Source organism: Bufo bufo, chromosome 1 (genome assembly GCF_905171765.1).
Source record: "Bufo bufo chromosome 1, aBufBuf1.1, whole genome shotgun sequence".
Classification (NCBI taxonomy): domain Eukaryota; kingdom Metazoa; phylum Chordata; class Amphibia; order Anura; family Bufonidae; genus Bufo; species Bufo bufo.
Genome location: NC_053389.1, coordinates 204010550 through 204037259, shown reverse-complemented (window position 1 = coordinate 204037259; position 26710 = coordinate 204010550). Strand labels below are relative to the sequence as shown.

The 26710-nt window shown below is 42.9% G+C and overlaps 1 protein-coding gene across 1 annotated transcript in view; it reads right to left on the bottom strand.

Annotated features, from left to right (window-relative positions):
• Positions 1-26710, bottom strand: part of LOC121002823 (carbonic anhydrase-related protein 10-like) — a 514536-nt gene that overhangs the window by 101235 nt on the left and 386591 nt on the right. Inside the window, exon 5 of the mRNA XM_040434419.1 lies at positions 21805-21900. Coding sequence (XP_040290353.1) covers positions 21805-21900 — 96 coding nt within the window. The remainder of the gene's footprint in view (positions 1-21804; positions 21901-26710) is intronic.

Sequence of the window (26710 nt, the reverse complement as noted above, 5' to 3'; positions counted from 1 at the left end):
AAATACCCTATATGTGGAGGTAAACTGCTCTATGGGCATATGGCAGTGGTCAGAAGGAAAGGAGCGCCATACGGATTTTGGAGGCAGATTTCGCTAGAATGGTTTTTGGGCACCATTTTGTATTTGAAGAGACCCTGACGTATCCCTACAGCCCCCTGGAAACAGTACAGATGGGGTACCTTCTTGGCGCAAACACGATAATACCAATAAAAAAAGAGTTTTACCAACATCCATTGAAGTTGTGTTTGCGCCAAGAAGGTACCCCATCTGTACTGTTTCCAGTACATATCCCCCTACTGAATCTCACATCACTCATCCAGAGAACCGGCCACTTCACTCACGAGGACAACATCAAAAAGGTGAGCATAAATAATTGGCAATCACCCTTTTTTTCTTCTAAATACCTTTTTAATCTCTTACTACCCTATGAGCGCCTCTCCCTTTCTCGCCACACGTACCGTATCCCTACAGGGGAAACCCTCAAAAAGTGACCCCATTTTCGAAACTACTCCCCTTAAAGAATATATTAAGGGGGGTACTGAGCACTTTGACCCCCTAAGTGTTTTACAGAATTTGGATACACTTGGCTGTAAAAATGAAAAGTTTTGTTTCTTCCAATAAAATGTTGCTTTTGCCCCAAATTTTTCATTTTCACAAGGAGTAACAGGATAAAAAGCACCCAATAATTTGTTACCCATTTTCTCCTGAATATGGCAACACTCCATATATAGTGGTTAACTGCTGTGGGAGCACATGGCAGGACTCAGAACGGAAGGAGCCCCATATGACTTTTGCAGCGCAGATTTTGATGGATTGGTTTATGGGTGCCATTGGTTTTTATTTTTTAAGTGATTGTCTTATTTAGGGGCTCATTTTTTGCAGGATCAGGTGACGGTTTGATTGGTACCATTTTGAGGTACATAAGACTTTTTGAACCCTTGGTATTAAACTTTTTGTGAGGCAAAGGGAAAAAAAATGGCTGTTTGTCCTAGTTTTTAAATTTTTTTTTTTACAGCATTCATCTGAGGGGGCATATAATGGGATATTTTTATATAGCAGGTTGTTATGGACGCAGCGATATCTAATATGTCTATCATTTTTATTTTGTTAAGTTTAACACAGTGAAATCATTTTTGAACAGAATCAAATCTTGGTTTTGTGTTGCCATTTTCTTAGAGCCCTATTTTTTTAAATTTCTTTTATCTTAGTTAGGGGCTCAATTTTTGCAGGATAATATGACGGTTTGATTGGTACCATATTGGGGTTAATAATGGAAGAACGTCAGGCGAACCTGAAAAACCTTCAGGTCATATTTGCAGCCAGCAAACACTTACTAGCAGTGCACAAATAGTCCCACAACAGGGACAGTGATATACCAGAGGGGGATCATTGGCAAAAATTCCCACAAAAAATACGTATTTTAACCAGGGGCCATTTTTATGCGTCTTAAAGGGAAACTCTCAAAAATGTGCCCTGCTGGAGCCTAGAAAATGTTTATTTCCTATCGGTTTGATGTATACAAATGTGCAACACTCCACGTTTTTGTATCCATTAAAAAATGCATACGTTAACGTAAATAGTTTTTCTACCATGGAACTGTATGGTCAACGGACACCACTGTACAGCATCAGTCTGAGGCATCTGTTAACACATAAATTTTTGGTATGCATTAAATGGATGGCAAAAATAGGATGTGAACCCAGCCCTAGTGTCAGAATAAGCACCAGTACACAGGGGAGCAGCGTGGCGGAGAGGGGAGGCCACCATGTACTTACAGAGCGTACCTGGTCCTGGTGGTCAGGGATGAGAACTGTGTTTCTCAAGGATCGTTTTCTACTGGGAAATACAGGGCTCAGTAGAATACACTAGAATCTATATAATATAAAGATATTAGCCCTACCCCCGAATAATAATACAATTAGGTGGTCATTTATTATATAGAAATACATCTATGTTAGGCGTATTTCTGACACAGATTGTGACGCAAAGGTCCTTAGCACCGCAATCTGCATATTTTTCCCACTCATGCCAGGTCTAAAAAAGTATGGTGTGGGCAGGGAAAGGGATACAGTTATTGCCATCCAGTTATTGGATATCACTGCCATACATTGACCGGATAACACCTCTGTACAGTGACCGGATAACACCGCCATACTGTGATCGGATAAAAGGGTATAAGAGGGCACAGTACAGGGAATCACTAGGGGCACTGCACAGGGTGTGGTAAGAGGGCACAATGCAGGGTATAAGGGGGCACAGTGCGGGGTGAGGGGCACAGTCACATGACCCTGTGACATTAGAAGGTCCTTACGGTGAATGCGGTTCATATGCCACCATAATGAGAGGCAGAGGAGTGAAACAGGGATGTGATTATGTGGCTAGAGATAAAAAATTTAACTGTCGGCCAGTACAGGCCCCAAAAATTAGGCAATAGGCATTCACCTGACAGCAAAGAACTTTGGATTCTGTGGCTGGAGGTACATTAGGCGGTCACAGGATAAAAATGTAACTGTCGGCCAGTACAGGCCCCAAAAATTAGCCAATAGCCATTCACCTGACAGCAAAGAACTTTGGATTCTGTGGCTGGAGGTACATTAGGTGGTCACAAGATAAAAAAAATTAATGTAGGCCAGTACAAATACATGTCAAATACATATGTTTAAAATAACTAAAAATATAAAATTGGATTAAAAAAATGGCTAAAAAAATCCCCCCTCTTGAATAAACCCCAAATGATAATAGGTGACATTCAATTACATGTGGTCATCACAGGTGTTGAATTCCTTTGAGATCCATGCCTCATTCCGTTTTAGAAATGTGAGGTAGTCCACACTGTCGTGAGCTAGGCGAGTGCACTTATCGGTCACGATCCCTCCTGCTGCGCTGAAAGTCCTTTCGGACAGGACACTCGACGAGGGGCAAGCCAACAGTTCCATGGCAAATTGTGCCAGCTATGTCTACAGGTCAAGCCTGCACATCCAGTAGTCAAGGGGTTCCTCGTTTCTCAGAGCGTCCACATCGGCCGTTAACCCGATGTAGTTGGACACCTGTCGGTCTAGGCGTTCCCTGAGACTGGATCCGGAGGGCAGCTGTTGATGGGTTGGCTGCAAGAATTATCTCATATCTGAAGTGACCAACACATCTTTAAACTGCCCTCTTTTTGCAGGCGCGGTAGGATTGGTACCCGCACCTGTTTCGCTGTGGGTGGAAATTCCTCTGCCGGTGCCCACAACAGCAGAATCTCTCGCAGCAAGGCCTGGAAATGGTGAATTCTGACAGCCCTCTGTGATGCTGGTAACATGCCTGAAATTTTGTGTTTGTACCGAAGGTCTAAGTACATTGCCACCTTGTACAGGTCCTTGCCCTTTATGCTTTTTATACGGGGGTCCCTCTTTAAACACTGGAGCATGAAGGCCCCCATTTGCACTAAATTGGACGCGTTGGAGAACCCTGGCTCCTGCTCAGCATGAAGGAGAATGTTGTCCTCGGTCTCCACCCCCACGAACAACACCAGGGAACCCAGAAAAGTTTAAAGCCTGCTCTTTTTGCTCCTCCTCCTTCTTGCCCCAGCCACCATCCTCCTCTGACTCCTCTTCAGACTCCTGCTGACTTGTCTCAGATGGAGTAGCCCTCCCTGGGAATTCATTCAGCATTGCGACTTCCTCATCTTCCAGCTCCTCGGCGGCTTGATCAATGACACGACGCAATGCACGCTCCAGAAAAAAGGAGTAAGGTACAATGTCACTGATGGCGCCCTGGCTCTGACTGACCAGTTTGGGGATCTTATCAAATGGCCGCAGAAGTCTGCATGCGTCGCGCATGAGCAGCCACTGGCACGGTGAAAAAATAACAAGCTCCGCAGAACCTGTCCTGCCGCAGAGTTCGTACAGGTAGTCGTTAACAGCACGTTTCTGCTGGAGCAGCCTATCAAGCATATACAATGTGCAGTTCCAGCGCGTCGGGCTTTCGCAAGTCAGACGTCTATTAGGCAAGTGGTGTTGCCACTGAACGTCAGCAAGGCGAGCCATGGCAGTGTAAAATTTAAAATGGCCAGAGATTTTCCTTGCCTGCCGCAAGACATCCTGGACCACGGGGTATTTGGCATCGAATCACTGCACGACTAAGTTGAGGACGTGTGCCATGCACGGCACGTGTGTCATTTTGCACTGTTTCAGCGTGCTCAGCAGATTGGCACCGTTGTCGCCCACCACTTTACCAGCTGTCAAATTTAGCGGGGTTAGCCACTAATCGGCCTGTGACCGCAAAGCTGAGAGGAGTGCAGGACCGGTGTGGCTCTTGGCTTCCAGGCACAACAGCCACAGCACAGCATGGCAACGTCTCACCTGGCACGTCAAATGGGTTCTAGGGAGCTTGTGGGTGCAGCAGAAGAGACAGTAGCAGTGGAAAAGGAGGAGTAAGCCGAGGAGGAGACGGAGGATAGAGTAGGAGGAGGAGAAGAGGCAGGCCTGCATGCAATCTGTGGTGGTAACACCAAATCCACACAGGTGCCACGGGTTACATGCTTGACAGCCGTCAGAAGTTTCACCCAGTGGGCAGTAAAAGTTATGTACCTTCCCTGCCCGTGTTTGCTAGACCACGTGTCTGTGGTCAGATGTATCTTGGCACTGACACTGTGTGCCAGAGATATATTAACTTGCTGCTGAACTTGGCCATATAGTTCAGGGATGCCCTTCTGGTAGAAATATTTCCTTCTGGGGACCTTTCATTGTGGTATGCCAATGGCCACAAATTTTCTAAAGGCCTCAGAGTCCAACAATTTATATGGCAGTAAGTGGCGGGCTAGCAGTTCCAACAAGCCAGCGGTCAGCTGTTGGGCAAGAGGATTATCCAGCGTCATCATTTTTTTACACTTAAACATTTGGGCCACGGAAACCTGCCTTGTGCCAGATGAACGCGACGATGGCACAGTGGAAGGTGGAGGACAAATGGGAGGAGAAAGGAGAAGGAAAAGAGGCAGGACGTGGAGCGCCGGGAGTGTGGCTTTGTGGGTTCTGATGGTGTTGCTCCCACTGAGGTCGGTGATGGGAGGCCAGCTGCCTTCTTAAGGTGGTCATCCCTAGGTGAGTGTTGGGCCTACCGCGACTTATGCGTTGACAGCACAGGCTGCAGATGGCTATAACACTATTGTCAGCAGCTGACATGTTAAAAAAAGCCCACACTGCGAAGCCATGTGCTGGCGTCCTGGGAGCGCAATATGTGACTGTGCATGGTGGATGGCTCGCTCCAGATACATTTGCAGTCTGCTTTTTGTCTCCTGTGCACTGCGAGTTCTGCCTGCTTCTCCTCTCTATCTGCTGCTCCGTCTCTCCCTCTGAACTCCCCTCCTCGTCCTCTCTTGTGGGCACCCACTTGACGTCCATTGACATGGCATCATCGTCACCTTCACCACCACTGACATTAGAGAGGTCAGAGTAGGCAGCGACAGCGGGGAACATCCTCCTTGGGCTGATCTGGGTACTGTCGTCAGACAGCTGGGTGGCAGCCATTGCTACCTCCTCTTCCTAATCCAATGCCAAGAATGGCTGCACATCGGTAAGGTCTGGGAATGGATGGGAAAATAATTCCTCTGACTCGAGTGGAGGGGCTATGGTGGTGTTGGTGTCTTTGGCGGTGCCCACATCAGAGAGTGAGAAGGAGGGTGCAGATACAGAGGATGAGGAGGGTGCAGAAGTGAAAGGATGAGTGAGCCACTCAACCAACTCTGGTGCACCCTTTGAAGTTATCTCACACGCCTTCTCCAACTTCCCACTTAGGCTCCGGCCTGATGCACCTGCCCGATCCCTACCATCCCTGCGTAATGGTCTGCCTCTTCCTCTGCCTGTCATTTTCTAAGTGACCCTCTGCCTAAGTCCTTAGAGAAGAGCAGTATTTGTGGAAGAAGGTATATCGCAGCCCTCAATCAGTATTTGGTGGAAAAAGGTATATAGCAATAGCACCCCTCAATCAGTATTTTGTGGAAGAAGGTATATGGCACCCCTCAATCAGTATTTGGCAGAAACAGGTATATAACAGGTATATAGCACCCCTCAATCAGTATTTTGTGGAAGCAGGTGTATCACAGCCCTCAATCAGTATTTGGTTGAAGAAGGTATATAGCAATAGCACCCCTATATCAGTATTTAGTGGAAGAAGGTATATAGCACCCCTCAATCATTATTTGGCGGAAACAGGTATATAACTCCCTCAATCAGGATTTTGTGGGAGAAGGTATATCGCACCCCTTAAGAAATTTTTTTTGGGGGCAACAGGTATATCACACCTGTTGCAATTAGTTACTCCAATAGCGTTTGTCCTTCTATCTAGCATCGGTATTGCAGCAGAACCGCACACAACTGCTGCACAATACAAATACACTATAATATAATTTCTATGTTAGAAAGTATATTATAAGTATATCACACCCCTCTATATCACACCTATTGGTACCAGTCCTTAAAAGGACTTCTGTGGCCCTATTAGCTAGCGTTTGGTGTCCCTAACTCCCTGCTCCAAAATGCAACCTATCCCTACACTGGCAAAACACATAATGTAAAATGGCTGTCAGATCGGGTTCTGTTATAGGGTTGGGGGGTGCCCATGTGCTGAAACGTCTCAATCACCTCTTCAGACAAGCCTACAACCAGTGACCCTGCTGCCTCTATACCGCCATGACCCTCTCCTATACCGCCATTACCCTCTCCTACTGTGTCCTTCTCCCATACCATGTAGATTGTAAGCCCTAACGGCATGGCCCTCTCTCCTTCTGTACCAGTTTGTAACTCATCTTGTACATGCTTAGTGCAATTGTCTCTATTATGTATGTATATCCCTTATCATATGGATTGTGCTATGGAATGAATGGCGCTTTAATAATAAATAATAATACACACAGATATATACAATGCTTGGATGTGCAAATACAGATGACGTAGTACAGACAGGGTTAAACAGTAGTCCTTTGTGTTATGATGATGAGTTCTTGGTTGCTGTAATCCTTAGCTGTAGTCACATGGGGCAGTGATGTCATCAGTTCCAGGTCTCCCCAAACACATTACTCGATGTAGCCCCCTTCAGAGAAAGACCTCTGGCCTGCATTAGTCTTTTCACCTGTATTTGGCCACTCCCCTCCCTTCCCCTGGGAGAACCTTATTTCCCCTTTGTCTGGTGAGGCAACTCAGACTCCATAAACTCATTATGGATCTTAGCTCCTCACCGGAAGATCACAGGAAGATGGTTCTGGCAGCACGGTATCCGGCTGGGTTCCGGCTACAAGTGGAGACCAAACATGGCACTGTTATTAGGTTACTACTGGGAGATATCTGTAACCTCCCTTCCTGGCACCCGACTCCAAATGACGACCAGGGGCACGAACGCCTTAGTCCCAGGGCCGCAGATATGTAACTGGTTTATGCTTGTGATGGATGGGCAATTCATAATCCCTTATAATGTCTGTTGGATTCTTTTGTTCTGATGATTAACTCAGCCCCCCTACCGGCATTTATCCTGCCAGAGTAGTTGAGTTTCCAGTGGGGCTGAGTGGGGTGTGAACTGTAAACATGTGGTCTGCTTTGAAGCCAGGCCCCCTGTGGAGTCTGCTTCCTCTGCTAGCTCAAAGAAAATGGCTGGAATTAGATCATAACTCCACATTCCTCACAGGGGTGCTTCTAATTTAATTTAGCAGCATATATACGTCATTACTGCAATACCTACGGTGTGGGTAAAATTTAATTAAACCATCATATAGGTGATCAACACCAATACACAGGCCAGCACGCAAAGGTAGCTTTGAGGGATAACAAATTTAAGCTTAAATCCATTTCCCTTTATTTCTGTATTCACAAACACATTTCCAATATATATATATATTTTTAATGGGGACTAATTGTATTCAAACTATCGCATATATATAAGCGATTACTACACTAATAGATAGCATAGCACACAAAAGTATCTGGGAGAGATAACGCATTTAGGCCCAAATCCGTTTTCCAAATTTACACATTTTTAATAATTTATTTTTATTTTTTGGGAGTTGTTGATTATATTCAAACTAGCAGCATATATACGAGTCTACTACACCACGACACAGCGTAGTGCACAACATTATCTGAGATTCCCAAAAATGTCCAGGCTACGGAAGGGTTCCAAAAGAAAGACCCAGAGCCAGAATGTTGGTAGTAGCAGCACCATCTTTCCGACCAAAAGTAGTGGTAGAAGTAGTAGGTCCGAACCGAACTTTTAAAAAAATGTGGTGAATCGGACCTAAAACAAATCTCGACTGCTATATATATATATATATATATATATATATATATATATAGTGCCATTAATAACTCTAGTGCTGACATCAATTGACCTGTTCTCATAGAAGACTCTAAATCAAATAATTATATTTTTTAAACTCACTATAGTAATCTTGTAGGGTGTGGTCACACATGTCGAATTTCACAGGGATTTCAAAGAAAATTCTACACCTATATTAATGTGAAATCCATATGGTGTTCCCCATGTCTTTGCATAGTTATTTATGTGCATATGAACATTTTGCCACAGGTTAATGACAGTAGAGTTATACCCCAGATCTGCTGTTTTCATTGGTATTTTTAGATAAATATGCTTATTTCATTGCCTTTTATTTCCTCTTTTGGAGGGAGAATAAACAATAACAGTAATTTTCTGCTGTTTACTATGCAAGTTAAATAATGAGATAATTTGATAGTTTGGATCATTACGGTTGCAACGATACCCATTATGTTTATTTTCAGCTTTTTGACATAAGATAGCATTGTAATGGAGTTTTATTTTTTCCTTTTTTAATGTAAACATTTTTTAACACTAGTTGACTTGAAATTCACATACATTGATGTAATACAATACTTCTGTATTGCTGGATTTTACACCTTTCATTATTATGCTGACAGCCTATTAGATGTTGCTTCTTGCAGGGTTTATATAAGCCTCCATTTGGCCTGCCTCAAGGTCATTCTTTGGCGTCTAGCAGCCTAAGAAACAGATCGGCAAACCAAGATTATGTCATAGGGGGTGGTAGGCAATGGTGAGGTCAGTTACTGTTAGAAACCCCTTAAATATCTCTGTCAATATCAGCTGCAGCATCTAAGGGGTTAAATGGTTGAGATTGGAGTTTTTTGAGATCCAGGCTGTTGTGTAGGGATCCCTTTGGTGATTTAGCAGACACAGCAAAGTGCATAGACACCATGCCGTACATTGGATGGACCAACTGATCACCTGATGTGCATTTATATGTGGAAAGACAATAAAAAACATACAGTGCTGCCCATAATTATTCATACCCCTGGCAAATTTTGACTTAAAGTTACTTTTTTCAACCAGCAAGTAATTTTTTGATGGGAAATGACATACCGGTAGGTGTCTCCCAAAAGATAATAAGACGATGTACAAGAGGCATTATTGTGGAAAAAAAAACATTTCTCAGCTTTTATTTACATTTGAGCAAAAAGTGTCCAGTTCAAAATTATTCATACCCTTCTCCATAATCAATAGAAAAGCCTTTATTGGCTATTACAGCAATCAAACGCTTCCTTTAATTGCAGACCAGCTTTTTGCATGTCTCCACAGGTATTTTTGCTCATTCATCTTTAGCAATGAGCTCCAAATCTTTCAGGTTGGAGGGTCTTCTTGCCATCACCCTGATCTTTATCTTCCTCCACAGATTCTCAATTGGATTCAAGTCTGGACTCTGGCTGGGCCACTCCAAAACGTTAATGTTGTTGTCTGCTAACCATTTCTTCACTAGAGATGTCCCGAACTATTCGCCGGCGAACAGTTCCCGGCGAACATAGCTTGTTCGCGTTTGCCGTGGCGGGCGAACATATGCGATGTTCGGTCCACCCCCTATACATCATCATTGAGCAAACTTTGACCCTGTACCTCACAGTCAGCAGACACATTCCAGCCAATCAGCAGCAGACCCTCCCTCCCAGACCCTCCCACCTCCTATCAAAAAGCAAGGACAGCATCCATCTTAGATTCATTCTGAAGCTGCAGTGTCACAAATGTTGTAAGTTGTAATCGCAATGCGATTAATACAGGTTATATTAATTGCATTGCAAATTCAACTTAGAGCTGGGTTCCTAATGGTTGTTGTATTGCTAGAATATAACGAAGATTGAGAATATAGTGCTATATTCGTTATATTCGTCAATTCTAGCAATACAACCATTAGGAACTTAGCTCTAAGTTGTAATCACAATGCGATTAATGCAGGTTATATTAATCGCATTTCGAATTCAACTTACCACACTCTGCGTCAACTACGTAATTTTCCATGGGAGTTTTGCCATGGATCCCCCTCCGGCATGCCACAGTCCAGGTGTTAGTCCCCTTGAAACAACTTTTCGATCACTATTGTGGCCAGAAAGAGTCCCTGTGAGTTTTAAAATTTGCTTGTCTATTGAAGTCTATGGCGGTTCGCCCGTTCGTGAACATTTGCGGAAGTTCGCGTTCGCCGTACGCGAACGGAAAATTTTATGTTCGCGACATCTCTATTCTTCACCACTTTTGCTGTGTGTTTTGGGTCATTGTCATGCTGAAATGTCCACTGGTGCCCAAGGCCAAGTTTCTCTGCAGACTGTCTGATGTTGTCATTGAGAATCCTCATGTATAGCTCTTTTTTCATGGTGCCGTTTACTGTGATTAGGTTCCCTGGTCTTTTTGCTTAAAAACACCCCCAAAGCATTAGGTTCCCAAAACCATGTTTGACAGTGGGGATGGTGTTCTTTGGGTTGAAGGCTTCTCCTTTTTTACGCCAACTGGACACTTTTTGCTCAAATGTAAATAAAAGCTGAGAAATGTTTTTTTTCACAATAATGCTTCTTGTACATCGTCTTATTATCTTTTGGGAGACACCTACTGTATGTCATTTCCCGTCAAAAAATTACTTGCTGGTTGAATAAAAGTAACTTTAAGTCAAAATTTTGAATAATTATGGGCAGCACTGTAGTATAGTTCATGACAATCTCTTTCTAACAAAGCTAGAACCAGCCCTGTACCTCACATGGATCCAGAGATCTCCCCATTCAATGTTCTGCTAGATTTATATCAAGCTGACAGCTCAAGAGGAGTGTCTTTTCTGCTACAGCTCAGGGGGCGTGTCCATGATCTCCCTATCACAGCTCAGGAGGCAGTTGAAGGATGAAACCGAGCATGTGCTGCCTTCTCAGTGAGCAGGTCAAAGAAATAAGAAAAACAACAAACAGCAGGTGGCGCTATATAGATGCTTATTTACATGCACTTACAAAAGTATTCAGATCCAGGTCCTGTTTCAAAAACTGTAGAATATTTATTTGTGGGACAACCCCTTTAAGTATGTTACCATAAACATTATAATCATTTAGTTCCATTTGGTTCCATTGAAAAATGTTATCCTGACCCCACAATTGAAGTCTGACAACTTGTCTAAATCATATTATCATTGTGAACCACTTGCTTGCTTCTCTTTAAGACATGTCAGTTTGCACCATTGATTCCAATTAATCATGTATTTTTGACCATTTAGGTTATTTGGTCCTTAAAAGGAATTCTCCTACATCTGAGGAAGTCAGTCATCCTAGGCAGTATGCAGAGGGATGCTCTCTGAGGAACTGGTTTGACCCTGTGGCGGAAATTTACCATTCTTTCACTTGAATACTAGGTTCAAAATAATCTTACCATTAAAATTCTGGCTTTTTATATTTGAGGATATATTATTAAACATTTAGTCCCTCTTTGATGTTTAGCATTTGCAGTTACTATGCATTACTGCACATTTTTGTAGTGTTTTAGGCATAGGAATAGTTTTTTGACAATTGAAATTTTTGTTCAGGAAAAAGATGATGTAATACATTGTATATGTGTGTATGTGAAGAGTAAACATGCACTACTTTCATTAAATGCAGATTTTTTTCTTTTTACATTTCTCTTTAAAGGATCATTAAATCTATTTAAATTTAATGATGGTCTAGTGGTTGTGCGAAATTAGATTGTGGAAATGTAACCTGACATTTGAAAAAGTTCTGAATCTACTAAACCTAAATATTGTGTGATTTGATTTGAGACAATTAGAGCGAGAAAATGAAGGTGTGAGAAAGAGTGAGACTTTCCAGGCAATCAGAGAACTTTCAATTTGGTTTTAATTTTCGGACCTGAATGGAACGGTCAGTTAGGCTAGATCAAACCTGAAGTGACTTTTAAGAAATTCGCTCATCCTGACTCCTTACTTCTCGTCTTGGCTGGACATGTCCTGATAAGCCCGCCAGGAGATTAGCAGCTTTTCAAAACAAGATGATTTTGCTGTATTGTATCACAAGGTCTCTTTCCTATATAAAAGTCTACATGTGGCCACCAAGTGGTTGTGCAGTTAATTGCAGTCTGTCAAGGGTTTTACGAACATGTAGTGATATTAACTGAATTGGTTTCATGAAAAATGTGAAGCCTTATGCCTCATTCACACATCAGTGTTTGCTCAGTAATTTTCATCAGTCAGGTGGAGATCTTTACCTTATACCTTATGTCTGTGGAGACTGATGGAAATCACTGACCAAAACACCCAAAATACTGATGTGTGAATGAGGTTTTAAAGTGTACCTAAACCTTTGGGTAAACTACTAAAACGTTTTCCACATGTAACAGAAATAATATTTGTAACACATTTAAATATTATTATAATTTTTTTACTTTTCCTAGTGAAATAGTCAAGTGTCTATTACGCTTTAGAGACCGTACTCCCGTTGAATGGGGGGACGGACTCCCGTGTGACTGCACTGAGCCCTGTATAGGCTGTTCCTGCCTGTACTAGTGCTGGTCCCCTAAACCTGGTGTAGATGTGCTAGGTCTGGCTTTAGCAGAGCGGGCATAGGTGGAAGAGTGCTGTGATATAGAGCTCCTGCCCTGCACTCGCTCCACTCCACTAATAACCTGCATAGTATATCGGTACAGGCTATTAGCAGATTTCAACGCATGACAGGAGCTCCATAGCACATCACTCCTCTGCCTGTTCTCCTAAAGCCTGACATAGCCTATTCGTGCCAAGCTTTAGCAGAGCAGCACTGGTACAGGCAAAAGCAGAGATGTGCTATGCGAGCTTCTGCCTGTGCAGTGTTCAGTGCTGCTCCAGTGAATCTGTATTCCCATACATAGCAGTGTACAAAAGTATGGACTCTAAAATGCAATATTCGCTAGTCGAAAAAATAAAGTATATTAAAAATATTATTTACAAAGGTTTAGGTATACTTTCATTAAATTAGAACCAAAGTAAGGGTGGCCACGTCTATTTCTTAGTTTTGATTGCAACATGAGATAAATTTAAAGAAAGGGGAGAAAGTACTGGGATTTCTTGTAGGTTCTCTGATCAGAATTGTTTTAATTACTCCATCTAAAATAAAGACCGAATAGACTTCAGGGAGCAAACTCAGAAATTCTCTACTATATGGTGACATTGATGTAGCTAGGTATAGCTTGTCTGCAGGGTATGCAAGCTCTTCATTTAGCAATGATGGGTTGACACAAGCTTGTCCATCTAAATAACCCTCAGCTCTTAAAGATCCCAACGTTCCAACACAAAAAAAATGCTATAAAGGTTGTTCCTAAGGAAACGGAAATTGTCCACGAACAGGCTTTACTGCAAAGTCTGTGTATACCTTTTATGACACAGTCTCTCAATGCAAGTGTCAGGAGTGGGTTTGAAATACTGCCAATACAGTGATTTCCCCTTGGACTGACATGCTGCCTACAAAATAAGTAAACAATTTTACTTTTTCCAGGATGATTACACCCCCAGGTTTAAATTAAGAAAGTAAGGTTCCCAGTAGAAAAAATAGGATGTATCTTGATATTATAGAGTGTTAGTAAAGTATGTCTGCAATGTCTTGATCCTTTCAAATTCTATTTCCTAAGGGGACATCTGTCCTCTGTCATTTGTAAGTGTGGAAGGAAAGAGGACTACTGTAGTTTTGATTGTAAAACATATAATTAATGCTTGCAAATCCTATGTTGTGTCATTTAACATTCGTCCCCGTCAGTCCCATAGACAGCATATGGAATGGTATATGACATCCATGGCCACCTTTTCTCGTGATCTGTTGGACCCCCTGTGTTCATATATTTATTATCCATCCTAAAGATAGGTGATCACTTGTTTCTTCTTGGACAACCCCTTTAAGGCTAAAATTTATGTCACAGAGGGGTTATAATGTGGTGTTAATACCTGTGTTATGTTTCGGCTATATTTATGCAACTCTTAAATTCCTATTTTCAATGTAAAAGTTCAATTTTCAGTAGGATTATTCATAATTTAAATGTGATGATTAGGGTTAAGAAATACTTGCTGGAGGTTATTTCTGCCATAGGAGGCAATTACGGTATTACTTTTTCCACAGAAGGACATTCTGCCTCTGTTTAGTTTGCCCTTAATGGTTTACTGCAAGCCAAGGTCAGTTTGATAAGGTAACGAGCCAACACAGCAGGGAGTTAGTAGGAACGCACCGTTTTTGCCCAATAATTGCCAGCTCGTTAGAGGAGGTGAGAGCTGCATTAACATGTAGTAATCATCTCCTCTGTATGGTGAAAAGTGATTGCTGTATTGCTTCTGGGCAGCTGATTTACCCAGGATGATCTGCTGCCCAGAAACAATGATTTTGGTGACTGCATCAACCATGCTTTCTTCTGATGAATGAGTGTATGATCGGTGACACCTTTACACAGGGCAGTTATTGGGAGCAATCTTTCAAAGGAAAGCTTTCCCCTGATTATTACCCTGATCGTTGGCCCATGTAAAGGGGCCCTAAGTGCATTTTTAGATCACCTTTTTCTTTATAAACTGTTTGAATGAAGATAAACCACTGTTATGTTGCATATGGTATGTTAAGGGTGTCCTGACTGATTTTACATTGGAGGCCACTACACAAACCACAGTAAAAAAATGTTTTAATCTTTCCTGTCATACAAGAAAACTCAGATCTTTGGTGTTCACCCCTTGTCATACTATGATGAACAGTGATTGTAGTACCAACAAGGGAAGTGGGAAAAAAAAGTTGGGTCTTGGAATGTAGTCAGATACAAAATGGAAAAATACGCTCCAAAATTAGCTGCATCCTTAAAGAGCACTTATAAGGATTCAACAGATTAAACTAGACATATATGGGGTTGATGCTGCTGATTAAGGGCAGGCTGTCACCTCCAAAATGTGTTTCAAAGTAAGCATACTGCCGTGTAGGGTAGGTGCCCCAAAATATGGCCCCTATAGATGACATTACAAAAAATAGCTCCATAGACTCCCCCCATCCTTCCATCATTGCATGCTCCCATCCTGTCTTCTACTGTGCAGAGTCCACATCAAGAGTTTGGTATCTGTGCAGTACGAGGCACTAGGCCAGGGGTCAGCTACCTCCGGCACTCCAGTTGTTGTGAAACTACAATTCCCAGCATGCTCCATTCATTTCTATGATATTTCTTAGAAGAGCAGAGCAAGTATGCATGCTGGGAGATGTAGTTTTACAACAGCTGGAGTGCCGGAGGTTACTTACCCCTGCACTAAGCAAATGAAGGCTTTCACAGTGTGCGTGCTCACTTCAGTTGGCTACATTGGACAGCACAATGGAGACTGAGAATTGTTTCTACTGCACAAATGACAAACTCTTGATGTGGCGTAGGCGCAGCAGAAGACAGTATGGGAGCATGTAATGGCGGCAGGATGGAGGAGCCTATGGAGCCGTTCTGTGTGATGTCATCTATAGGGGTCAGAGCTGCAAAAAACAGTGCAAAAAACAAGTGGACAGGTCCTAAACCAGCAGTGGAGAAACAATATGGAAGGCAAAGGGGCAAAAAACGTGAGTAAAGTAAATATATTGCAAAGTGACTAAGCCCTTTAACTTATTTTATAAAATGCAGTTCAATAGCTAATTTTTACAACTAGGACCCCTTCTTAGCTTTAGGAGATGAAATTTAGTCATCATTACCCTTAGGGCTCGTTCACACAAATGTGCCGTTTTTTGTGGTCCGCAAATTGCGGATCCGCAAAATCACGGATGCTGCCTGTGTGCCTTCCGCAATTTTCAGAACGGCCGACCCATTATAGAAATGCCTATTTTTATCTGCAAAGAATAGGACATGATCTATAATTTTTGCGGGGCCACGGAACGGAGCAACGGATGCGGACAGCACACAGAGTGCTGTCCGCATCTTTTGTGGCCCCATTGAAGTCAATGGGTCAGCATCAAAGCTGCAAAAAATGCGTCTCGGATACGGAACCAAATCAGGGTCATGTGAATTAGCCCTTAGTGCAGCAGTTATGAAAGTGAGGAAATCTTGTGCTATAGCTAAAGGCTCTATTACACTGCATGACTTCGTGTTTATGATAACTGGCCCAAACACTTGTTCCCAATAATTGGTTTGCAAAACCTAGCAGCCGATCAGCCGTTGAACATGCAGATAAAAGATGACGAACAAGGGTTTGCATGTTCAACGGCAGATCGAGATGAAAGATGCTCAATTATCCACAGCATACCTTCCTATGTAATCAGGGATGTGCTCCTGATTTTCGGCAGCATATCTTCATATGTAATCAGGTATGTGCTCCTGATTTTCGGCAGCATATCTTCATATGTAATCAGGTATGTGCTCCTGATTATCGACAGCATACCTTCCTATGTAATCAGGCATGTGCTCCCGATAATCGACAGCATATCTTCCTATGTAATCAGGCATGTGCTCCCGATAATCGACAGCATATCTTCCTATGTAATCAGGCATGTGCTCCCGATAATCGACAGCATATCTTCCTATGTAATCAGGCATGTGCTCCCGATAATCGACAGCATATCTTCCTATATAGTCAGGGATATGCTCCCCATTATCGGCAGTATATCTTTCTATATACAGTAGTCAGTCATGTGCTCTCAGTTATTGGCAGCATATCTTCCTGTGTAATCAGAAATGTGCTCCCGATTATCGACAGCATATCTTTCTATATAGTTAGGGATGTGCTCCCTATTTTTGGCGGTATATCTTTCAATGTAATCAGGGATGTGCTCCTGATTATAGGCAGCATATCTTCCTACTGTATATAGTCAGTCATGTGCTCCCAATTATCGGCATCATATCTGTCTGTGTAATCAGGGATGTGCTCCCGATTATAGGCTGCATATCTTTTTATGTAATCAGGGATGTTCTCCCGATTATCGGCAGCTTACCTTCCCATGTAGTCAGTCTTGTCCCCCCCCAATTATCGGCAGCATACCTTCCTGTGTAATTAGGGATGTGCTCCCGATTATAGAAAGAATTTCTCCCTATGTAATCAGGGATGTGTTCCTAATTATCACCAGCATATTTTCCTATGTAATCAGGGATGTGCTCTCAATTATCGGCAGCACATCTTCCTATGTAATCAAGGATGTGATCCCGATTATCACCAGCATATATTCCTATGTAATCAGGGATGTGTTCCTGATTATTAACAGCATATTTTCCTATGTAGTCAGTCTTGTCCCCCCAATTATCGGCTGCATACCTTTTACATTCCTATGTAATCAGGGATGTGCTCCCGATTATAGGCAGCATATCTTCCTATGTAATCAGGGATGAGCTCCCGAATATTGGTAGCATATCTTCCTATATAGTCAGGGATATGCTCCCCATTATCGGCAGTATATCTTTCTATATACAGTAGTCAGTCATGTGCTCTCAGTTATTGGCAGCATATCTTCCTGTGTAATCAGAAATGTGCTCCCGATTATCGACAGCATATCTTTCTATATAGTTAGGGATGTGCTCCCTATTTTTGGCAGTATATCTTTCAATGTAATAGGGATGTGCTCCCGATAATCGTCAGTTTACCTTCCTATGTAATCAGGGATGTGCTCCCGATTATCGGCAGCATACCTTCCTATGTAATCAGGGATGTGCTTCTGATTATCGGCAGCATATCTGTCTGTGTAATCAGGGATGTGCTCCCGATTATAGGCTGCATATCTTTTTATGTAATCAGGGATGTGCTCTTGATTATCGGTAGCATATCTTCCTATGTAATCAGGGATGTTCTCCCGATTATCGGCAGCTTACCTTCCTGTGTAATTAGGGATGTGCTCCCGATTATAGAAAGAATTTCTCCCTATGTAATCAGGGATTTGATCCCGATTATCACCAGCATATTTTCCTATGTAATCAGGGATGTGCTCTCAATTATCGGCAGCACAATTTCCTATGTAATCAAGGATGTGATCCCGATTATCACCAGCATATATTCCTATGTAATCAGGGATGTGTTCCTGATTATTAACAGCATATTTTCCTATGTAGTCAGTCTTGTCCCCCCAATTATCGGCTGCATACCTTTTACCTTCCTATGTAATCAGGGATGTGCTCCCAATTTTCTGCAGCATACCTTCCTATTATAGGCAGCATATCTTCCTATGTAATCAGGGATGCGCTCCCGAATATTGGTAGCATATCTTCCTATATAGTCAGGGATGTGCTCTCAATTATCGGCAGCATATCTTCCTATGTAATCAAGGATGTGATCCGATTATCACCAGCATATATTCCTATGTAATCAGGGATGTGCTCCCAATTTTCAGCAGCATACCTTCCTATGTAATCAGGGATTTGCTCCTGATTATTAGCAGCATATCTTCCTATGTAGTCAGTCTTTCCCCCCCCCCCCAATTATTGGCAGCATACCTTCTTATGTAATCAGGGATATGCTTCTGATTATCAGCAGCATATCTTCCTATGTAGTCAGTTGTATCCTCCCAATTATCGGCAGCAAGCCTTCTTGTATAATCAGGGATGTGCTCCTGATTATGGGCAGCATATCTTTCTATGTAATCAGGTATGTGCTCCCAATTATCGGCAGCTTACCTTCCTATGTAATCAGGCATGTGTTCCCGATAATCGACAGCATATCTTCCTATGTAATCAGGGATGTGCTCCCAATTATTGGCAGCATATCTTCTGATGTAATCAGGGATGTTCTGCTGATACTGAATAGAACAGAATGAGGGAGGAATGACTTCCGGATAGTGATCATTCCTCCCAACTTTAGTATGCATTGGCCTGTGCATTGTCGTTGCAAAAGAGGGCCAATGGATGTGTTATCTTCCATCAGCACTCACACTGCCAAAAGATCGGGTTGTGTAATACTGGGTTCATCTTCACAAATAGACTACCCTACTGAACCCATCTAAAAATCGGAAAAGGACCCTTAAGATTTTTTTCAGGAGTACTGTATAATACTTAAGACAAAAAGCCAGAAATCCTCTAGGTACTAAACATAAGAGATTAAATGATGTGGTCTTAGATTCACCCTTATAGGTGGGCAGTAATAATATTTTCAGTATTTAAATGTAAAATGTCTTCACAAATCGGTGTATATTTTATGGGTTAATACAAAGTTTTCGAAAAGAACAACGGTTGTATCATATCCAGCGAATAGTCCACATCCCATGCTTGTGAATGGGGTTTCTCCAATGGAAAACTATTCTGTGTGGAAAGAAGCCTGCAGGTCTAAGTACCATAATACTTATTCCTGTGGATTTGTCTAGAAAAAGGCAGCAGATTAGCCCAAGGCAGCTTAGCCTCTTCGCATGGGGCTACTCCTCATGTGGATCCAGAGCACATCAAACCGCTTATCTGTGGTAGAAATCTGAGCGTAAGCCTAGGATTTCAGCTGTCGATTTTGTAGATCTGACATGTCAACTCACTCTTAAAGGGCATCTGTCAACAGGATCAACCCCATAATAATGCCTGGTACGGCTGACCCTGCTAATTTAAAACATGCTATTTTCCCCCTGATGCGTTGCTGCATTTAGGAGAAATAAGTGACTTTTGAAATATGCAAATTAGGGATTAAAGGTAAAGTAACTTAATTTTTGAAAAACTGCATTAAGGCTGCAGGCTGTGACCCAACCAGAACCCATACCTATACATATAACCAGTATCATGGTGCCGGATCTTCTCTCACAAAACTCCAAACACTACAATCCCCACAATCCCTAGCTTTCCTGCTGTGAGTGTTGATGTTTGTTGATTGGCTACCTGATATACAGCCCAGCCACGCCCCCTCTACTCAGTAATCACCAGCACACTGACACTCCCTTTGTTTCATAAGACATTTAGCTAGAGAATTGAGAGCAACACACTGAGCATGCTCGACCTGACAAAGGCTCAGAGCTACAGGTCGATGCCATGGTAATTTATGAGGAAACACAGAGGGTAGCAGAGGAAGAAAACTACTTTTATAACTACTGAACAGTAAATATGTGAAATTCACATTATATTAGGTAATTATTAATGAATTAGTCTAAAACATAAGTTATATTTATGGTAACCGGAATACCCCTTTAAGTGTTCCACAGGCCAGTGCACCTTAGCTTCTCCTTTCTGCTTCCCTGGTCACTTCCCTCTCCACCTAGAAGCCTGCCCTGGACCTTCCAATTAAGTTATAGGGGGAGCGTTCAGAGACACATAGGAGAGTAGCTTCAGTGCAACCAGTGGCTAGGGCCCACCCTTGGTGCATTTAAGCTCAAATTTGCATATTTTGAAACACTTTTTTCTCCTAAGTACAGCAAAGGATCAGGAGAAGAAATATGTTTTTAATCAGCAGAGTTAAAGAGGACCTTTCATCGGTCCAAACATTGTGAACTAAGTATCATGACATATACAGCGGCGCCCAGGGATCTCACTGCACTTACTATTATCCCTGGGCGACGCTCCGTTCTCCCGTTATGTCCTCCGGTATGTTCGGGGACTTGGTTATAGTAGGAGGAGACTGCCCTTGTTCTGATGGGCATCTCCTTCTCCTAGGCTGTAGCGCTGGCCAATCGCATCGCAGAGCTCACAGCCTGGGAGAAAAAACCTCCCAGGCTGTGAGCTCTGCGCTGCGATTGGCCAGCGCTACAGCCTAGGAGAAGGAGACGCCCCCAGCAGAACAAGGGCAGACTCCGCCTACTATAACCAAGTCCACAAACAAACCGGAGGACATAACGGGAGAACGGAGCGGCGCCCAGGGATAATAGTAAGTGCAGTGAGATCCCTGGGCGCCGCTGTATATGTCATGATACTTATTTCACAATGTTTGGACCGATGAAAGGTCCTATTTAACCCTACCAGACATATAGCTGATTTAAGGGCTCATGCACACGAACATATTTTCTTTCTGTGTCCGTTCCGTTTAGATTTTTCTGCCGACCATATGCGAAACTATTCATTTCAATGGGTCCACAAAAAAACGAAAGTTACTCTGTGTGCATTCCGTTTCTGTATGTCTCTATTTCTGTTCCGCAAAAAATAGAACATGTCCTATTATTGTCCGCCTTATGGACAAGGATAGGACTGTTCTATTAGGGGCCAGCTGTTCCGTTCCGCAAAATACGGAATGCGCGCGGACGTCATCCGTAATTTTTGTGGACCGCAAAATACATACGATCGTGTGCATGAGACCTTATAGGGTTGATCCTGCTGACAGATGCCCTTTAAAGTGTTACATACGTGTATAATAATCTTGCTATGCAGTGCATATTCAACCTACACAACGTGCTTTACATGACAGTTTTAATATCTATTAAAAACGCAAAGTAATAATAGTAAGATTACAGTTATTGTAAGACCGTACTATCATTTCAAGTATTATTGTAAGTTCAATATTGCAGATACTTGCAGAGATGTACAAAACTTACAATGACCGCCAGAGCTAATCATGCAATAAAAGAACTGTAATTGTATGGGGATTTCTCCATTTAATAGTAGTAAAAAGAGAAAAGCGTGCATTCACTGCAGAAAAACACAAGAACTCACATTCACGAACAAAGAGATTATAGCCAGGCCATTGGGGTTGCGGGACGCCTCGCTGACATTACTGTACAAATCCTGGTTATAATGAATCAGCTGTACCTGTAATAAGAGAGGGGTATCTCACAAGGTCAGTAGCTAAAAGAGAAGATAGAAAGTCAAGGTTCATAGTTTCAAAGAAACAAGATGGATAAGTAGAAAGCAGAGAGAGCGGGCATGGACAAGCACAGATTAATACAGCCATAAAAAGAAGCAAAAAAGGAAATGTAAAACATGCGATTTAATGGCTTAATAACATGTTATTAGTCTAACTTTTCTTATAATTTTATACTCATCACAGCCGTGAGCTCAGTAAGACTTTGTTTACTAGTGTTGATCGTGAATATTCAAATCGCTAATTTTTATCGCGAATATTGGCACTTCGAGAATTTGCGAATATCTACAGTAGAATATTGTGCTATATCTTCGTAATCGCGAATATTCTAGATTTTTTTTCATCAGTACCCATGATCCCCCACTGCTTCTTGCTTGTGGGCCAATGAGAAGGCTACAGTATCTTTGACTTTAGGAGTAGTGTTGATCACAAATTTTCATATTGCAAATTTTTATCACAAATTTTCCGAATGCCGATTTTTCGCAATCAGGAAAATAATGACTGGAAATCATGAATTCTCGAATATATGATGAATATTTGCCCAAATATTCGCGCAATATCGCAAATTCAAATATTGCCCCTGCCACTCATCACTGTTGTTCACATTACCTGTTGTGGTTTCTGGTATCTGTTCAGAGCCTTCGTGGGGTTCACCAGGTCTTTAAAGAGGCGCAAGGTTTTAGTATTTTTCATTTATTATGTCATGTAAAACGTTTCTGCAATTGGGTTCAGTTGATAAATTTGAATAGTTAATTTTTCGGCAGCTTGCATTATTACAATACACTGCAAGCTGCTTAAGTCTATACCAGGGGTCAGCAACCTTCGGCACTGCAGCTGTTGTGAAACTACAATTCATTTGGGAGTTCTGAGAAGAGCAGAGCAAGTATGCATGCTGGGAGTTGTAGTTTCACAACAGCTGGAGTGCCGGAGGTTGCCTATTATACCGTCTTGATTTCAACAGCCCCTATCACCCTGTCTCCAGCCACATTTTCTCCTCTCAACACTCTTCTAAAAGTAAATCTGATTTCAGTTGATTAGGTTTGGTAAGAATTAAAGGCTATGTTTACATTTGGGGACGTTTTTTTATAATTGCATTTTATTCATTTTGGGCTAAGTGTAATTTTTTTTCAATTGGACTTTATTAAAAATGTTCTGCCATTTCTGAGATACAAGGGTTACAAAATCAGTCTGCTTTCACATTGTGGCTTCTTTTTTCTTCAAATCCTGTCATCTGAGAGCTCATGTGTAGCTCTTATCTCTGATCTCCTGACCTTATAAACATTCATTATAGCTCAATTCTTATTAAACTGTTTAGAATATGGCTTAAATAAGTGTTTATGAGGTCAGGAGATCAGGGATAAGATCTACACATGAGCTCTCAGATAACGGGATTGAAAGAAAACAAAGTCAAAGCTTGCAAACAGACTGATTTTTTTTTTTAACCTTTGTATCTCTGAAATGGCTGAACATTTTTGATAAAGACCAATTGAAAAAAATAAATTGCCCAAAAGTAGTAAAGTGCAATCATAAAAACTGCCCCTGAAGGTTTACATATAGCCGTTAAGCTTAGATGAGGTTTCTGGAGATGAGCTGGAAACTGAAGTGACAGGAAATCGGATGTTGGCAGCTTCCATTATATTCTAATACATGCAATCTGCAGAAATAAAACAGTTATACATTTTTAATCAACAGCAATTGCAGACATGTTTCATATCATATAATACACTGCACTAAAAACATACAAATGACCTTAAACACAGATGTAGAACAATGCATTAGTGGCTCACCTAACAGGCTATGGATAAAGCTGGATGCTGAGTGCACTGACTAGGTACCTATGGTGCAATTATATGTAGTAGATGTAGGATCTCTGGGCATACCATGGTCTAATTAATACAGTAGTTGGTAAATAAAATAAATGATTATAAGACAAGTAGCAAAAAACAACAATATCTAACAAATAGATATAACAATTAAAATAAAATAAATCCCGGAAGTCTATATGAGGAGCCATTCACACGTCCGTAGTGTATTGCGGATCCGCAATACACCCGGCCCGCACCCCCATAGAACTGCCTATTCTTGTTCTATTTTTCTCCGGAGGAGCAGACCGGAAGACCGCGGGTGCGCTCTGGAAATGCGGATAAAATGCTGTCCACCTTTATTCCTGCCCCATATAGAATGAATGGGTCTGCACCTGTTCTGCAATTTGCTGAACGGATGCGGACCCATTCTGCGGACGTGTGAATGGACCCTAAGTGTCCAGTGACATCCGGTGCTAACTGGATTGGAAATAGAAGTCTTAATTCGGCCTCCAGATAATTAGATAATAAGTTTAACTGAATCAATATGGATCAATATTGTATATGCACACTCTCCACATGCGCTGTTGTGCATCATCTGATGGCTCATATATAGCTCTGATCTCCTGACCTCATAAACACTTACTTAAAGGGGTTGGCCACTTTGTTAGCACTTATTAAAACTGTAAAAAAAAGTAGGGAGATATTACACTTACAAATATATCTTCTTAAGCAGATCTGCCTGGTTTTCCTGCTATTGGCAGCCATGCCCCTCCTGTCCTGCTATCACCACGCCCCCTCCTGTCCTGCTCTCACCACGCCCCCTCCTGTCCTGCTCTCACCACGCCCCTCCTGTCCTGCTCTCACCACGCCCCACCTGTCCTGCTCTCACCACTCCCCCTTCTGTCCTGCTCTCACCACTCCCCCTCCTGTCCTGCTCTCACCACGCCCCCTCCTGTCCTGCTCTCACCACTCCCCCTCCTGTCCTGCTCTCACCACTCCCCCTCCTGTCCTGCTCTCACCACTCCCCCTCCTGTCCTTCTCTCACCACTCCCCCTCCTGTCCTGCTCTCACCACGCCCCTCCTGTCCTTCTCTCACCACTCCCCCTCCTGTCCTGCTCTCACCACGCCCCCTCCTGTCCTGCACTCACCACGCCCCTCCTGTCCTGCTCTCACCACGCCCCCTCCTGTCCTGCTCTCACCACGCCCCCTTCTGTCCTGCTCTCACCACTCCCCCTCCTGTCCTGCTCTCACCACTCCCCCTCCTGTCCTGCTCTCACCACTCCCCCTCCTGTCCTGCTCTCACCACTCCCCCTCCTGTCCTTCTCTCACCACTCCCCCTCCTGTCCTGCTCTCACCACGCCCCTCCTGTCCTGCTCTCACCACGCCCCTCCTGTCCTGCTCTCACCACTCCCCCTCCTGTCCTGCTCTCACAGCTGCCTGTCTTGTCCATAGCTGCAGGTGCCATTAGGGTGGCCAGATGTCCAGTTTTAGTCCGGACAGTCCGGTTTTCAGGCTCCCTGTCCTCCGTCCAGCGCAGGCACTGTTATAGGATGGGGGATCTGTGGATGCCATCCACAGATCCCCCATAACAGTGCCATCCACAGATCCTCCACCCCATAACAGTGCCATCCCCAGATCCCCCATTAACAGTGCCATCCCCATCTGGGGGGTTTCTTTGCTGGGCTGGACTTTTATAGACCCCCCAAATTTTACTTGCATCCCTGTTCTCTAAAGGGGCGGTTTTAGGGGGCGGTCCTAGGGGTGGGTAGGGGCGTGGTCAGAGGAGGGGGGGTGAGTTCCACCACCTTTTCTCTGAGAAAAAAAGCCCTGCCTAAAGGTATACATAGCCTTTATGTATACATACAATGTCATCAATAGCAATTATCCAGCTGCCTGTTTAAACAATGTAGACTGATGCTGTTGGGACAGTATATGTTACTCACTGTACCAGTGCAATGCTTGTGCAGTGACGCTCATGGCGTTCTAAGGTTGGCAACCTTAAAGGGGTTTTGTCACTTCAGCAAATGGCATTTATTGTGCAGAGAAAGTTAATACAAGCCACTTACTAATGGATTTTTATTATCCATATTGCTTCCTCCTCTGGCTTGATTCATTTTTCCATCACATTTTACACGTCTCGTTTCCATGGTTACGACCAACCTGCAATACAGCAGTGGTGGCCGTGCATGCACAGTATAGAAAAAAAGCACCAGCATATGAGCACTCTCACGATCCCAGCTACCAGAGAGACCTGCACTTTTTCCTATAGTGTTCAAGCATGACCACCCCTTCTGGATTGCAGGGTGGCCGTAACCATGGAAACAGGCAGTGTATAATGCAGTGGAAAAATGAATCAAGCCAGCAAAGGAGGCAATATGGATAATCACAATACATTAGTAAGTGTCTTGTATTCACTTTCTCTATGTAATAAATGCCACTTGCTGAAGTGACAGAACCCCTTTAACTGCATTAAATGACCCAGTGATGTGTTGCATGGTGACACGTCACTGCTGTGGCCCTTTCATTGGCTGCAGAGGTCAGTTGACACGGCAACAAAATGAATGTTGATGCGGGGAGTCTCAGGACCTGCAGAGCTGGTGGGGTGGCATAACCCAGCAGCAAACATCATGTAAGTATGGTTACCACTGCGGATTCAGCCACTCTGAGGAGTCTGCTGAAAAGCGAAGCTATCCGTAAGAGTCATATACTGTACATCAACATCGAGGTCAAAAATTGGCAGTGGGGGTCCTGTCTCATATATGATGATGTTTACATGAGCAGTGGAGGACCACGTGATGATCAGCACTGATTCAACCTGGGAAACTACATACTAGATTGTATTTGTATTATATCTTTAACCAGGGGTGTTGCTAGGGTCTCAAAATATCTGGGGCCCGAGCACCAATGCATATGGCCCAATTCTCTAAGTTGAACAACCGCATCCCCCCCCCCC